A 15,333-nucleotide genomic window follows, 5' to 3' on the forward strand; every position below is an offset into this window, starting at 1 on the left:
AACTCAGCAATCAAAACAAGGTCTGTTTGTTTAATGAATCTGAACACAGATACACCCTCTACTGCTGAGACAACACTCTCAGAGGACACACTGTAACCATGTGTCAAAGAGTCAGAGTACACATATTATATATACAAATTAAATTACACAATTGTTGGCTGATTCCCTAACCAGAAAACTGTACATTGCTGATTAGCAGTGAACAATGCATGGATCCTGATGAAAATATCAGGGCACATTTAGCAGACTGATTTCTATGTGTCCTGATTGAATTTAAGGGCCCTTTATTCCCCCAATGAAATAAGCTGACAGCTGCATTCAGAAATGAAACGGATGAGAGCTGTAAGAGTGAACCAGGTAAGTCATTGTTTATGAAACCAGAACAAAGGCTAAAAGAATGTTGAGCCTAGAAACAAGTTCAGTGATAATTGTCTATGGGTGTGTCGCTATGAGTGACAAATTTCACATGACACATAGTTATATATTCTGTTGTTGAAGTAAAAATATTAATTATAGAAGCATTAAGTTAAAGGTTTTTGATACTTTTTCTACATTCAAATGTGTTGTGTTAGTCCTGGATTCCCACAGGCTTCAGACTTAAAGAACTAAGTCAATAGCAACAACTTTGGGTGTGGAATGGGTGTTACGGTTCAACTGCTCTGTAATGTACTGACATGAGACACAATGTGTTTGTGTATGTTAGCATTAATTTGTGCCGTCTAAAAGAAGACGGATGTGTTAAAAACAAGCTTCTGTTCTTTGGAGGAGGAGGGATTAGAAAACAAAAGGGGAAGAAACAAGAATGCTGCTACCAACTGGTGCATTTACTGGATTTCAACACTTTTTCTGAAAAACCCCCAAAACTACACGTCCAACTGTTAGGCTTGTATTATGTAATTTTGTTGTATATAACAATGAGTTGAGCTCGGAGTTTCTTGAAAGGTGGTCTCTGTCTGGCATCGTATTGCCAGCAGCTGCTCATAATCCTGGAGATTTCCACGGGGCAGCCATGAGGAGCAGGCATACGGTATCCTGAAACACACGACACACAGTATCATTTCAAAATAATTATAAAATACTTTTAAAATCACTTTTAAGGCCCTGTCTGGTTTGGCACACCCTTATATCTCCGAGCTGCTCCAACCCATGACCAAACACGCTGCAAATCTATTGTCTGTCGAAGAGATCAGGCTTTGAATTTATAATCCAATCCACTCCTTTACACATTTGTACAAAGCTGCTTTCAAATCTGATTCAAATACTTTTATTTGGTTTTATTTATTTTATGGTGGTTATGATGATTGATTTCACTTTTGTCAGTGTTGTTCTTATAGATTGTCATTTTTTTCTCCCATGTCATTCGTTGTTTTGCTGTTTTATGTACAGCACTTTGTACCTTTTTTTTGAGAAGTACTATCTAAATGAAGTTATTATTATTATTATCAAATAGGTGTGGAGATCATAGAAGCAGACTGGAAATATTCCGTCATTGTCATTTTGTCATAAAATTGTTCAGAAAAGGTGTGACACCAGTATGAAGGAACAGGGATTTCCTGAACACAAACACGTGGACAGTTTATTGTGAGCATGTACCTCTCTCCACCTCGTCTCGTGTCTGTTGGTTGGTCATGCTGGTGTAGGGCGACATTCCCATGGAGAAAGCTTCCCACAGTAAGACACCGAAGCTCCACACATCACTCTCTGTAGTATAGCGACCTGAACACACCAGTAGGGGGCAGCATTGACAAAGGCACAGACAGGTCTTTGTCAGGTTTTGATTGACCATTTGGCAGACAGAAAGAGAAGAAATATGTCTGGCTGTGACTGGAGGGCACTGGGAGTAGTGGTTTACCGTAGTTCAGGGCCTCGGGAGCCGTCCATTTGACAGGGATCTGTCGGAGGCCGCCCTCTGCAGAGTACACGCCATCGTCTTGCTGACGGGACATCCCAAAGTCACTGATCTTCACCACATTTTGATCAGCAACCAGACAGTTTCTAGCTGCCAGGTCCCTGAAAACAAAAAAAAAAGACAAGAGGGAGAAGGAGTTTTCACAGAGGATGATTAAAAGATGGTGAAAGACACAAAACATGTTGCTGTGCTTGAAGAGAAACAGCAACCGAGCAGCCAGGAAAGGAGTTCTTGTCATGTCTCTGTTGTTGCATGTGAAGCAGTGTTGGCATGCAGCACTGTACAGGCTGAGCATCTGATCTGTCCCTGCTAGGCAAATCACACAGCGCCCCAGTAATGAGCCGGATGTCACGACCTCCTGTCTTCTCCTCTGGAGGACCAACAACCTACACCACTGTGGTGCTTCACCCGAGGCAGGGGGACTCATCAAGATAGATTTCACATCTGTGATCCTCAGTTCCACTCAGCAATGTGATGTCCCAAGACACACTGCAAAACACCCTGCAAAAATCCAACTCATATGTTGCATTTGCAGTTCATCCATCCATCCATCATAGACCACTTATCCTTTAAAGGTTGCCGGGGGGAGCTGCGGCCGAAGCTGCTTAGTTCCACATAATTTTTACTGTATATTTGGATCCCAGACTTTTCTCTTTTTTTCAATACAATGCTTTGTTTGTCGCCTACTTACAAAACCCCAGGTTTGATAATACTTTGAGATCTACAGTCTTTTGAGGCCATGTCCATGTAGCTCTGGGTTGGCTTGTGAAAAAAACTGTAAATAAAAACCTCACACTCACTTCTGCACACAGCTATCATTTGTCTTCAGTCAACAGTTTGATTGTCACATCTACATCATGTGTGGAAATGTGTTTGGTCAAAGTGAAGTGAATGTTGGGGAAGTGACGTGGCTGTAACGCTCAGTCTGACAACAGTTTTATTATTCTGTTCTATGGAAACAAATATGTTCTGATGTACAACTATTTAACAGTAGATGTGTTTTGTGTTTTGTGTTAGTTTTGTTATATATTCTTTATCATTGTTCTGTATCTGTTCAATTCATAATAATATGTCATCGTTTATTTGACATAGTTAATTATTTAAATCTGCAAAATAATCAGTAACAACAGCCAAATTATACAAAACTAGAAATAATATGTTCTCCATTATACATGAAACAAACAGTTGTCCCTAATAAGACATAACAAGTCTAATGAAGATCATATTATTTCTAGTTTTGTCTCATTTGATATAAAGTACGGATTCACACGTCTTATTAGCACACTGTAAAATAAAGTGATTGTTTGGCAGACCAACCTGTGGATACACTTCTTGCTCTCCAGGAACTCCATACCAGCTGCTACATTTTCTATCATCTTGATCAACATCTTAGGCTTCAGACTGTGACCCTTGTGTCGCAAGAAGGAGAGAAAATCACCACCTACACACACAGACATATATAGTGATGAGGTTCCATTAAATCTTGAAGCTGTTGGGATGTAAATAATATGGCGTCTAACAGGATCATATTCACCTCCAACAAGCTCCATGATGATGTAGATGGGCTGTTTCTGTGTACACACTCCTATCAGCCTCACAATGTTTGGATGCTCGTACTGTTTCAGGATCCTGGACAGGAGCACAGAGGTGTGAGTGTGTGTGTGTGAGTGTGAGTGAGTGAGTGAGTGAGTGAGTGAGTGAGTGAGTGAGTGAGTGAGTGAGTGAGTGAGTGAGTGAGTGTGTGTGTGTGTGTGTGTGTGTGTGTGTGTGTGTTTGTGCTTGTTTGTGTGTGTACTAACCTGGCCTCCATCAGGAACTTACTCTTGTGCTCCGGGGCCAGGTTCTCTTTACAGGTTTTCACAGCTACAGGAGTTTTATCAGAGCGTAAACAACCACTGTACACTTCTCCAAAGTTGCCCTGTGTCACACCAACAACAACATGATCAGCTCCAGTGTTAATAAAACTTTCTTTTCTTAGTCATCAGAGTAATAACTAATTCAACAACACCAAATATCCTTGGTGAAATGTTCCCAAACGTACAATTTTATGCAGATGAAATGGGAAATAAAGATGTATATACATTTTAATGGTTGCTGTGGTGTCCACACTGACCGTAAAGAGATCCCGTCCCAAAGCAATATCAATGTAAGTGATTTACACTACATCTACAGTACATTCTCTGTGTAAAGATGATTCTGTTCAGCTGTAGATAAAATGAGACAGCGGCTGTCTGAATTACACAGACTGAATTTACCTCCCACAGTTAGTCTTGTCAACAATTATTCAATTTCCCTTTTTGTATTTCCAAGGGCAAATAGCCACAACAAAGAGATGGGAATATAAAGTGGAATTTTGTACAATAAGATAGAAACTTTCAAGATATCCACTTTATATGAATAATTCAAACCACTGAAGACTCATGACAGCTTCAGGCAGAACTACAGAAGATATTTTACTTTGCATTTTGTCTCCATCACAAGAGACGATCTCTTTCAAGCCAGAGGAGGATACAGTTGAACATGTTTAAAGTGACTTAGTGTGACTCATTCTGCATGTTGTCTTTGTCCTCTGGGCAAAACGTTTCATGCAAATATGCTGAAAACATTTTCAGAGGACAAACACGTGGTCTCACTGCTCATGGCTGTTTGTGCAATCAAAATGAAATGTTTGCGTCTGCTCACTTCTCCGTCAACAGATGTCAAGCATACCCACCCGTCCAATAAGCTGTCCCAAGATAATATCATCATGGTCCAGAACCCACTTGTCCTAATGGGGTTAAAAACAAACAATGAGAGATGTGTTGCTCTTTTACATTGTGAGACGGCAAAAGAGGGCAGAAAAGAACAAAGACTATAGAGAATATAATGGAAAGCTCTAGACTCACTAGAATGGCATCACATAGGGCCCAACAGTCCCCTTAAATTGAATCAAGCTGCACCAAATAATAACCACACATAGGTATCAGTCTTCAAGTGTTTGATTTTTTTCATTGAGAATTCATGAATTATATCCCAGAAAATCCTCTCTCAGTACATTTCCTATTGTATCGAAAATACAACATGCAGTCGAAATGCTTTGTTTGCATGGGACTACCCTTTATGTATAAACAAATACATGCTCACTGAGAACAGATTATGTTATTACATATGTTTAGTCCCAAAAAGACCAATGTCAAACCTAAAACCTGGGGGCTGACTGATTTGGAAAGGTGTATGCAAGTGTCTTTGGTAATCAAGGACAAGCAATGGAAACCATTAATATATCCAGATAGTAACTTATATCTATATCTATATTTTATCTATCCCTGTGGAGATATGAAAGCTAAATACCTTGAGTACAGGTTTCCTCAGCACTATGTCAGCCCTCTTGGTGACATGTTGTTCTGAGGACAGTAAATGATGGATCAGCAGAGGGATACTGTGGAAACCCTGTCCGTCCAGACGGTACAGATTCTACTGACACAAAAATAGAGCGGCATAAAAATGTACACGCATTAACATCATGGAGAAAAAAATTATTAAATAATTGTATCTTTTTAAATCTTGACATTCATTAGAAATGAACCGATGAAGTTTTGTGTTAACTTCAAACATCTGAACTTCAGCTTAGTTTGCTGAACATAGTCATAATCTTAACCTGCTGTCATAACTTCCTCCTTTATAATAACAAAAACTGGGAAAGAAACAGAAATGGGTGGATGGATGAAACCAGTCAAACCTTAAGTGCAAAATCTTTATGGGAACTTCTGCAACAGAACTTGGACAAACTCTCTAAACAATTGTTTCAGTTCTGTTGCAGAAAATACACCATGAATGAGTTTGTCAGATGGATGAGTAAGCAAAACATGATTCATTTCTTATATATAAAAACAACTTGGTTTATTTGTGAGACTCTAGTTTTATTGGCTAGAAGAACTGAGCCATTGAAAAACATTTGACCAGTACTGTAAATCAACTTAAATGTGCTTCTTCTAGTCTTTTTCTCTAAAAGCATTCAGATTTACTCACATCTGTGTCCTGGATAAGGAAATGCTTGCAGGATCCGTCCCATTGCACAGAGAGCACGTAACCCTGTTTCTCTTGACTCTTCCTCACCAAGAAGTCTCCATCATTCTTCAGCAGCTGCAGCACCTCCAGTCTGGGGATGGCTCCGTGGTACCAGTCCTGCTGCCCCAGAGGACGATCCACATCCAGCACCGGGGGGGGGGCCGGAGGCACCTGGAGGCAGGAGCAGAGAGAAGCAGAATCCTTAAAGCTGACATGAATAATGAAACAATAAGAAAAGATAGAGGATGGTTTTAGGATGATTCTGCAAAGATTATACAGAGATAGTTCAAAGAAGAGTCTGTAATACTTTAAAGTCTCACTGCACCACCCTCCAGGCCTCCAGGGGACCACTGAGCAGGGAGTTGGAGAGAATGAAGTAGTTCAAACTTCAAATAATTTAGACTTGAAGGCCAACACATTATGGACGTTAAAACATTATTTGCCCAAAATTATATTTTTCAGCTTACATGCAGTTGTTTATCTCTCAAAAGGTTGAAAGATGAACGATGACAGCACAAGGCCTTTTCCTGTTGAGTTTATAAGACAGTTGGGTCGAGGCTCCTTGTGTGCTAACATCTGTCTACAGCGATAAAACAACGACGTGTAAACCAGCTGCCTGAGAAGTAAACTTAGTTTTAGGTTGGGCAGAATTTCAAAAGTAGTAGCTTGACCGACAAAGCTGACCTCAATAAGTCCCATGCTGCGTTCAGGAGCACGAGACGCCTAGAGAAAGATCATGTGCCTGAGTCAGCTGCAGCAACAAAGACGGTATACACTCTGAAAGTTTGACACTTTAACGGAAACATGATGACTTGTTTGCTGTGTGGTTTGAGGGAAGAAACAGCCTCCCCTGTTTGAGTACAGAGCAGGAAGGTGTTAGAGCGAGGAAAGGAGGTGTCCTTCTACCAAAACAACTGTCCTTCCTGTCAGCAACACACAAAGAAATACTACAGATACTGTTCAGTGTGTACTGCAAGTGATGTCACAAAGTAAAAATACAAATTTTTGTAATTGTTGAACGTACCTCAGTCTTTAGTTTAAAAAGGCTACTTAGATTGTTGATGATCCCGTCCATAAGTTTAGAGGGAATTTGACTGTGTTCCTGAAAAAAATTAAAATACAAAATCAAGAGAATACACAAACAACTGACGGAAACGATCTGCCGTCATTTATTTTATATACTCAATCTGTCAGAGTAAAGATACTTGCAAGATTATTAAAACCAATGTATTGGTTTGATCATCTGTTTGTAGGTTAGGTCATAAACCAACATGTTGCATAAATTTGAGCTGATGGTGGCACTACATGACAAGTCGAAGGATCAAGTCATGAGGATTAAACCTCAGGAGACAATGAGCATCTGTATAAATGAATCCACCAAATAGTTTATTGTGTATATTTCATAGCGAAGGTAAAAACAGGCTTTTCTGGTTGTCTTTTAATTTAATCTCGTGAAGTTGATCTGATCGTCACTGGTATCCATAGGTTACATTCAAAATTAGAGACAGTAAATGGTGCCCTTCGGTGAATAATGGTTTAAGCTAAGGTTAGCTAAGAGCTGGTGTTAAGTACCATATAGGAAGCGCAGTCGCTAAATCTCTGTCCTTGTGGTAATAAAGTGGTAATATTTAACAATAGCCATCTTTATTAACGATAGCTAGTAAAGAAATGAGCTTGATGCTACAGCTGTTTCTAATTCCAACATCCCATGTAGCTCAGGACTTGGACTTGTGACATCGCACCTCTGAGAAATACTGTTAACATTTCTTTTGTAGAAGTAGAAAACAAAAGACTGCTTTGAGGGAGTACTCAGAAAAAACACAAACTCAAAGACTATGGCCAAGCGGAAACTTTCTTCCTGTGAGGCAGCAGTTCCAACCACAAAAACCATGCTGCCGTAGCCGTATACATTGTTTATGTTCTACCAATTCTGACGTCTTTATATTTCACATCAGCAGTTTTATACCACAACTTGTTTTTGAGGGTAAATACAACACACAAACATTTTTTTTAACATCTGGCTCTCTGACCGAACTAATGTGATTAGGAAGGAAACAAAGTGTGTGACAGAGAGAACATACGCTGCTGGAGTTGGATGAAAGCGAAACAGAGTCTGGGTCCATTCTCAGAGCAGGCGGAGGTTCTTTGGAGCCCAGCTGGTCCAGTTTCTCCTTCAGGATAAGTCTCTGAGCCTCCAGCTTGGCCCTCACGCCCTGAGACAGAGCGACCTGCTGCCGACACCCCTCCAGCGCATGTCTCTTGCTGAACTGGTAGACCCTGAATAAAACAGAGCAGCTGATCATCCACAAAGGTAAAGTAAAAGGGATGAAAAGATCAATAAAACAACACAAGTGACACAATCAGAGAGCACAGGAGCACAAGAAGAGCCTGTCTGTGCAAATACGTCTGCAGATGCTCCCTATTGATTAATGAAATCAATAATAGGGCTTCTTAAACAAGAGCTTAGTCAGCTGGTGAGCATACAAGAGCAGTAAACCTCAAATGACCTGAGTGCCACAAGCTGGGTCTTCTTCAGTATCAACACAGGGTTCAATCACCGTCTGATCACCACCAGCCCAACCTTGTCACCTCTGAGCTACTGTAGAGCACACATGCCCAGACACTGTAGCCAGAGCTCCATTATGAGCCCACTTACGGAGTCCTTATAGGGCAATTTGGTTAGAGCTGAAACAATTCACCAGTTGTCAGGAAATGAATCAGCGACTCTTGTATGTTCGTGTCATCTATCAAGAACCAATGCCAGACGTTCCCTCATTTCAACCCCTCGAATGTGACAATTTGCTGCTTCTCTCTGTGAACTGAATGTGTTTGAAATAATCATTAGTTTCTTCCTGGTCTTGGTTATTCATGTTTAGTTTTTTGTTTTTTTTTGCGATATAACTCCAATATCACAATGTTGTAGGACTTGCCATGGGAATTTGTGTTGCTTTGATTGTGATTGAAGAAATGAGAAATAACGTATAGTAATTGGCTGCAGCTTCATATTAAACTTTCTGCTGCTTTCAGACATGCACTCAAGTCTGGATGTTTTCCTCGATATTTCCAGAGGGGCTGTATGTGAGAAGTCTCCGGTTCAGTTGCTCCAAACTTTTTCTGGAATTTTTTCTACCAGCCCCCTAGTGAAATGTGAGAGTGAGCCCACGTGAGGATACAGCAGTAACATTTCCAGAAAACTAACAGTGAGCGAGCAGGTGTGATGATGATGTTTCTAATTCACAACAGATGCGAAACTGGATGAGTACATATCTCAGAATGAAAGATTCTGACAAATAGGTCCATATAATTAAGGACATTGCCAGTGTTTTGCCTCCTGCATCTTCTAACCAGACACCACCCCTCACCTGAATGTTCCAGAAATGTTCCTGTTACTGTGATCACATCTGACCAGGACTATCTCTAGAAAATATACCCAATGTACCAGACATTACGAAGGGGGTGTCTGTAAAGCTGAAAACAGCTTTACAGACAGGAAGTGATATTAGTAATATTATTAAGCTTTTCACCAAAGAGGGAACAAGGATATTTCACAACATGTCTAAAACTATTCCTTTAACTTATTTGCCAACATGAGGAAGACTTCCTCAAAATGTTCAGATTAAAGAAACTTGAGGCACCTGGGGAAAGATGAATTGAGCAATGACATGATTTAATTAAAAGCTGCAGATGAGTTGAGAGAAGGGAACAGGTCAAACGTTATTTCTGCCCAGCAGCCTTCAGCCATACACCAGCCTTTTCAAATTATATCAAAGTGATAGTGAGAAGTGCACTCAGTCTGGAGGTAAATTCACTGCTTTTATATATCGACCACTCAAAGTGCTTTACAGTGTATAGTTGTTTTCAGACTCACACTGAACTGTGGAGATCCTCCAGACTTTCCGCGCCTGACCCCCAAGTGTAAAGTCCGCTGATATTCCGTAGGTGAGCAGGAGACCCTCTGTAGAATTCCCCTGAGTGTTATATGTGATCTCCATAGCAGAATTAATACTGCCCAGAGGCACATCCCTTATGCACAACCCCTCGCCTGCAGAAAAAGCCGGGACCCAAATCTCTGTACTGAATGGGTCAATGCGATGTAACACATTTACATCGCATTGACCCATTCACACACTGCATCAGGAGCAGAAGGGATCAGTGTCTAAATGTTGCTCTGAATGCTAAAGGACACTTCGGCTGCAGAATCGAACGAGGAACCGTGTGCTCACTTTACATCTGCTCTATTCCCGAGCCCACAGGTCCCACAAGTTCCAACTAACAAAGTTGATTTCATAATCCAGAGCAAAGTGCAACAAATCCTCCACTCAGTTCTCAAACACCACCCCCACCTCCACTGTGTGTGCTCCCCAGATGCCTCTACATGTTATCTGGCTTTTGCAAATGAACACACTGTTTCAGAGTGTGTCCTCCAGGAGCTTGTTAATGACTCGTTCCCTCCCACAGGACTGTGAACCTCTAACACCTTCACGCAGCCTCGCCAACCAAGACAAACAAGGGGATTGAGCTCATATCTCTGACCATATGACTGCATTATAATTCATGAGGCACTTACTGCCCCCAGGAGAAAACACTGGCTATTAGCCGTTGCCGAGTCAGAAGCACACTGAACTCCCCCGATGGGAAAGCCTGCCCGCAGAGAATATCTTCGTTAATTTGTCTTTGCAGTTAGCAAAACGCTGCAGAGTTGTATCTCTTATGTTGAAAACTCCTCTGTAACCTCTGAATACAGCGTCAGAGGATGAGTGATTCTGGCTCATGTCTGTGCTCCACTCACCTCTGGCCTTTTTTGACACCTTCCTGCTCGGCCTCCAGCTCCAGCTCCAGATGTTCAACTGAGGTCTGCTGGGAGCCCAGAGTCCGAGTCAGGTCCAGCAGCTCCTCTTCCACCGCAGTGAGTCTGGGAGAGAGGGACGGTGAAGTAATGTGGCGAGAGGAGGTAGTTGATGCAGAACAGTCAGAGGAAATAGAGGCAAAAACAGAACAGTGGGAGGTAGGACAGGAAGTAATTGAGATGTCTAAAAAGGGAAATTGGAAGTTAGTAATGTGAATTTGAGTGTTTTCTACTCACTTGTGCTGGATTGTCTCAAACGTGAGGTCGTTCAGCTCGATCTCTTTGGTGTTAAGCTGCTCGCTGTCCTCCAGAAGACTGCAATCAAACTCTGCACAGGCAGGAATCTCCCCCACAGACCTACACACACACAAACACACAGTTCATGGTACCAGTGCTCTACATGGTGGACATCTGAGGATGTAATGTTAGTGACTGTCTACCTGTTCTGTTGAATGAAGCTGTCGTATTCTGTCTCAGGATCGATGGCCGTCAGAGCAGAGGCGATCTCCCTGTGGATCTTCACCACCTCATGATGGAGGAGAGTGGAGATGTCAAAATACTCCTGCAGGATCTCCTTCCTGGTTCACAGGTCAACAACATGTGTTACATATGATGCACAGATGTTGATGTGTTCATTGACTCAAGCTATTATATTCACTTGTACTTAAATACATCTGTACTCGACTTCTTAAATTAGATTTATTTTCAGGTACTTTTCGCATGTAATACATTACATATAACAACAAATATCTGTACTTCCTACTGCGCTACATTTTTATAATGCGCTGTGTTATATCTTCACATTGCTTTAAGTAATCATCAACTAGAGGAAAACTGATCCAATCAGAGCAGGCAGGTTACATTACCCCCCCGCAGCAGCAGCATGACTGGTGAAGACAAAACACCTGAAATTGGTTTGTAAGAGGCAGAGACTCAATCATAAGGATACTACTTTTGCTCTTGATACTTTACTTTAAAATAAATATAGGAGCCACATTTAAGTTAATTTAAATTCACATTATTTATTATTGTTCCTCATATGGTGCGGGTGGGTGCCACTAAATCCGGCGGGCTTGACATTTGATGGGGAAGACCCACAGCGTCAGCCTCAACCTCAGTAACAGATTAAATGGACGTGACACTTATGCATTTCATTTTCTTATTGTATTTATTTTGCAGTAAATTACCGTGAACATGAACTTGGATTAATGTTTTGGGATGTTTGGGCTGCGAGTCTGACAAACTGCCCCACACTCTCCATGTGGTGAAACAATAGGGCATTGGAGGAAAAAGGAAGTTACAGGTCAAACATTGTTAAGATGTTTGTCCAATACAGTAAGCAAATGATTTTACTCAGTTAGAAAAGGTAATGTGTTATTTTTTTGACATGGGTACGGTTTTGTGTATTTCCACTTTTATTAAAATACAATGTTTGAGTACTTCCTCCACCACTGTATTTGCATCACTGTTCTTTTCCAGAGCAGAAGTTAAGAATTTCTAGATCAAGAGTCGGTTGATTAATGTTGATCCTAACTTGTTGTCAAATGTGTTACTATTGCTTGTTACCACTGTAATGAAGTTACTGTCAGAGCCTGTCTCAGAAAAATGTGTTCTAACAAGCTGTGACATGTACCAGTGCTCTACTTGTCTGTCAAATATTCAACACATATCATCACTCTTCTGTCCTTTCATACGATTCCTTATTCTTACCGTAGACACACTGAAATTATCAGTACAAAGCTTTCATAATTTGGATGTTTAAGTATTAATGATCATTAAAACTAAACATTTGTTGAGGTTTTGAAAACAAAAGTGTTAAAAAAGGGTGCTAATGGAGAGATTATCATGAATTTAAATTACTGAGCCAAAATTCAATGAAAGTGTAAATGAAAGCTTCATATCAGTTTAAATGCATCTCAAAATGTCTCTCTCTCATTCAAACACACACACACACACACACACACACACACACACACACACATAACACACACACACACACACACACACACACACTGTGGGGTGTATTTGATCTTACAGTATAAGCACCATCTCCTGCTGCAGGGTCTGCAGTGCTCCGAGCAGGGCGGGCTGGATCTGACTGTAGTGGTGCTGATGGTAAACTTGAGCAGCTCGCACAGAGAGGACGTACTCGTTATGTTGCTCGTGAAGCCTCAGCAAAGCTTTTACATAACGCTCTTTAGCCTTGTCTCGCTCTTTATCTGCAAATGACACAGGGTGAGACGATGATGAGACACATTTAGACCGCGTAGGTTATTTATGTGGCTGTGTATCAGACACGACAAAATTGTCTCGGGGGGGCTTCAGAATCAACACACATCATACAACACCATCTATACCCAGCCTCGGTGTGGAACTGATTCTCATCAGAGAAGTGAGATATAGCACAAATCTGCACCTTTATAGGCCTCCTGGTACTTCCTCTTAGCCTGAGCTGCTTCTCTCACTGCCTGTCTGTAGCTGCTCTTCAGTCTCTCCAGCTCTGTGTGTGTCACCTGCAGCATCAAACACACACACACACACACACACACACACACACACACACACACACACACACACACACACACACACACACACACACACACACACACACACACACACACACACACACAAAAGATATATGACTGTGCTTCAAACGAGCGGTTCATGCAACACAGACATAGGAAGTGGACAGAGAACTTAACGTCAGTGGAACATGAGACATGAGAGATTACACATATCTATTGTATCACAGGTATGTGTGCAACAACTGTCTGAATTTCCACTGCATTATTAAATAGGGAAAATTCAAACAAACCAACTGCCAAATGGAGAAACAGGAATGTATACACAAAATGTTTACGTGCATGGATTGCTTCCATTTTTAAATGAAGGTGTTAAGAAAAACAATGTTTATTACTTGATAAGTATTTGTTGGTCTATATTCCAGTATCTGCGAAATACATTACAAAATGAAAGTATTTCTTCACAGCCCCAGAGATATGTAATTAATTATGTAATTTTATTCAAATATATCAATGTTTAAAAAGTGAAATAGAATTTTGTTTGAACGAAGTACATATGATGTCCCTCATCTTAGTTTACAGTGTGTGTGTGAGTCACACACCTTGCTGAGCTCCTGCCTCAGTAGATTCCACTGCTCTGTGTAGGTTTTGCGGAGCTGCTGTTTGTCTCTGATGAGCAGCGTCAGTTTGCTGATGGGACCGTCAAGCAGGTCCTCAGAGCGCTTCTTCATCACCTGACTGAGAGCGTCAGTTTGAGAGACCAGCACGTCCCACGACTGACAGACAGAGGGAAAAGGTCAATTAAACCAGATGAATAGACATCTGCCAGGGTCGTTCATTAGTTTCTGGTTTCTGTAGAAATATACAGAATCTCATCTCATTGATAATAATGATTGCCATTTTGTTATGTCATGTTTTAATACTACTGGCTGCCACATGCATTTCATAGACATGACTTAACTTAGCTATTAATAGAAAATGGCTAAAATTGCGGACAAATGTATGTAACGTGCAGATACAGCTCTGAGTTAAAGGTAGGAATACAACGCCATCAATTTATTGGTTGTAACTCAGGAGTCGAAAGTCTGACATTCCTGTAACACTCACTGTCCATGTAAATGTGATGATCAGATCTCGTTTTAACACAGACAAACAGAGACATAGGAGAGGTGTATGAAATAACAACTTTAAGTTTCATCTTATTTATGTTGGGAATTAATTTATGTCAACCAGGACCCTCAGCAGAACAGAAATGTTGTAACTATCTGAAATAATTTAAGAAAGAGCTCGCCAAGAAAATGTTTTTATTCACAAGCTCAACTGTAATTATGAAACAGTTTCTTCCTCATATGACAAAATAAGTAACCCAACTTAAAACAGCCTAGGTCGGCTGCAAATTCATCTCGGCACCTAAATCATTTGTATGTGTCACTGAAGTGACGGGTGGTGATCAGTTAGCAGTGTGATATTTACCATCTCACCTTGTTGAGCTGGCTGATGTAGTCCTGTCCCGCACCGAGCTGAGGTCTCTCCAGCTTCTCCACCATGGCAGTCATGTGATGCAGCTGCACTGAGAACTCTCGCTCGCTCTTGGCCCGCTGACCCATCCACTTCTTCATGACCTCCATCAGGTGAAGCTCTGAGTCCAGCAGCCGCATGACTGCTGCATGAGCCTGTGGGCACCGCAGGTCGTCCCCAAAAGCCATCTCTGAATATTTGGACTCTCCTCCCTGCCAAGGATTTGTTGTCAGCAGTAAATTACAGCTCCTCTGTGTTTTCTCATGAGACACAAACTGAGCAGTGCCAGTGACCAAGAGAAACTTTAACTCTGAGACCATCGAGGGCTTTCACTTCCCCGTGAAAAAAAAAAGTGCAGAGGCACATGTGAGAAAGCACTTCCTCGTCTCTGTTTGAATGTGGTTATGCTCATTATAGAATTGTTACTTTCAATTTAGGAACAAGGCATAGTTTTGCAAAAGCTATAGTTTTAGACACACATGTTGTAACAG

The 15,333-nt window shown here is 41.1% G+C and overlaps 1 protein-coding gene across 3 annotated transcripts; it reads right to left on the minus strand.

Moving 5' to 3' along the window:
• Positions 1-16: 16 nt before the first annotated feature.
• fes (FES proto-oncogene, tyrosine kinase) lies at positions 17-15,270 on the minus strand. 3 transcript variants are annotated; one of them, XR_011240842.1, is made up of 18 exons: positions 14,806-15,270; positions 13,927-14,100; positions 13,219-13,315; positions 12,838-13,021; positions 11,243-11,380; positions 11,040-11,159; positions 10,746-10,868; positions 8,038-8,233; positions 6,981-7,058; positions 5,918-6,127; positions 5,240-5,362; positions 4,623-4,676; positions 3,709-3,827; positions 3,444-3,538; positions 3,227-3,350; positions 1,853-2,410; positions 1,594-1,716; positions 17-1,032 (listed from the first exon to the last, which is right to left on the minus strand). XR_011240842.1 is itself a non-coding variant. In XM_069523349.1 (18 exons), exons 1-18 carry the CDS (start codon positions 15,160-15,162, stop codon positions 890-892), a joined length of 2,616 nt encoding a protein of 871 aa, XP_069379450.1. In that variant the 5' UTR covers positions 15,163-15,228; the 3' UTR covers positions 17-889. The 3 variants fall into 3 exon arrangements, 2 of the variants coding, with proteins under 2 accessions (XP_069379450.1, XP_069379456.1); XM_069523349.1 differs by having other exon boundaries at positions 1,853-2,010; positions 14,806-15,228; XM_069523355.1 differs by having other exon boundaries at positions 1,853-2,010; positions 14,798-15,194.
• Positions 15,271-15,333: the final 63 nt, after the last annotated feature.

Source organism: Paralichthys olivaceus, chromosome 1, assembly GCF_024713975.1.
Source record: "Paralichthys olivaceus isolate ysfri-2021 chromosome 1, ASM2471397v2, whole genome shotgun sequence".
Classification (NCBI taxonomy): Eukaryota; Metazoa; Chordata; class Actinopteri; order Pleuronectiformes; family Paralichthyidae; genus Paralichthys; species Paralichthys olivaceus.

Excerpts from the sequence above, each read along its gene's own strand:
- fes (XM_069523349.1), bottom strand. The coding sequence starts at position 15,162 with ATGGTCTCAGAGTTAAAGTTTCTCTTGGTCACTGGCACTGCTCAGTTT. Across the intron at positions 14,101-14,805 it reads ACATCAGCCAGCTCAACAAG|TCGTGGGACGTGCTGGTCTC; the intron begins GTGAGATGGTAA and ends TCTGTCTGTCAG. Across the intron at positions 1,033-1,593 it reads ACGAGACGAGGTGGAGAGAG|GATACCGTATGCCTGCTCCT; the intron begins GTACATGCTCAC and ends CGTGTGTTTCAG.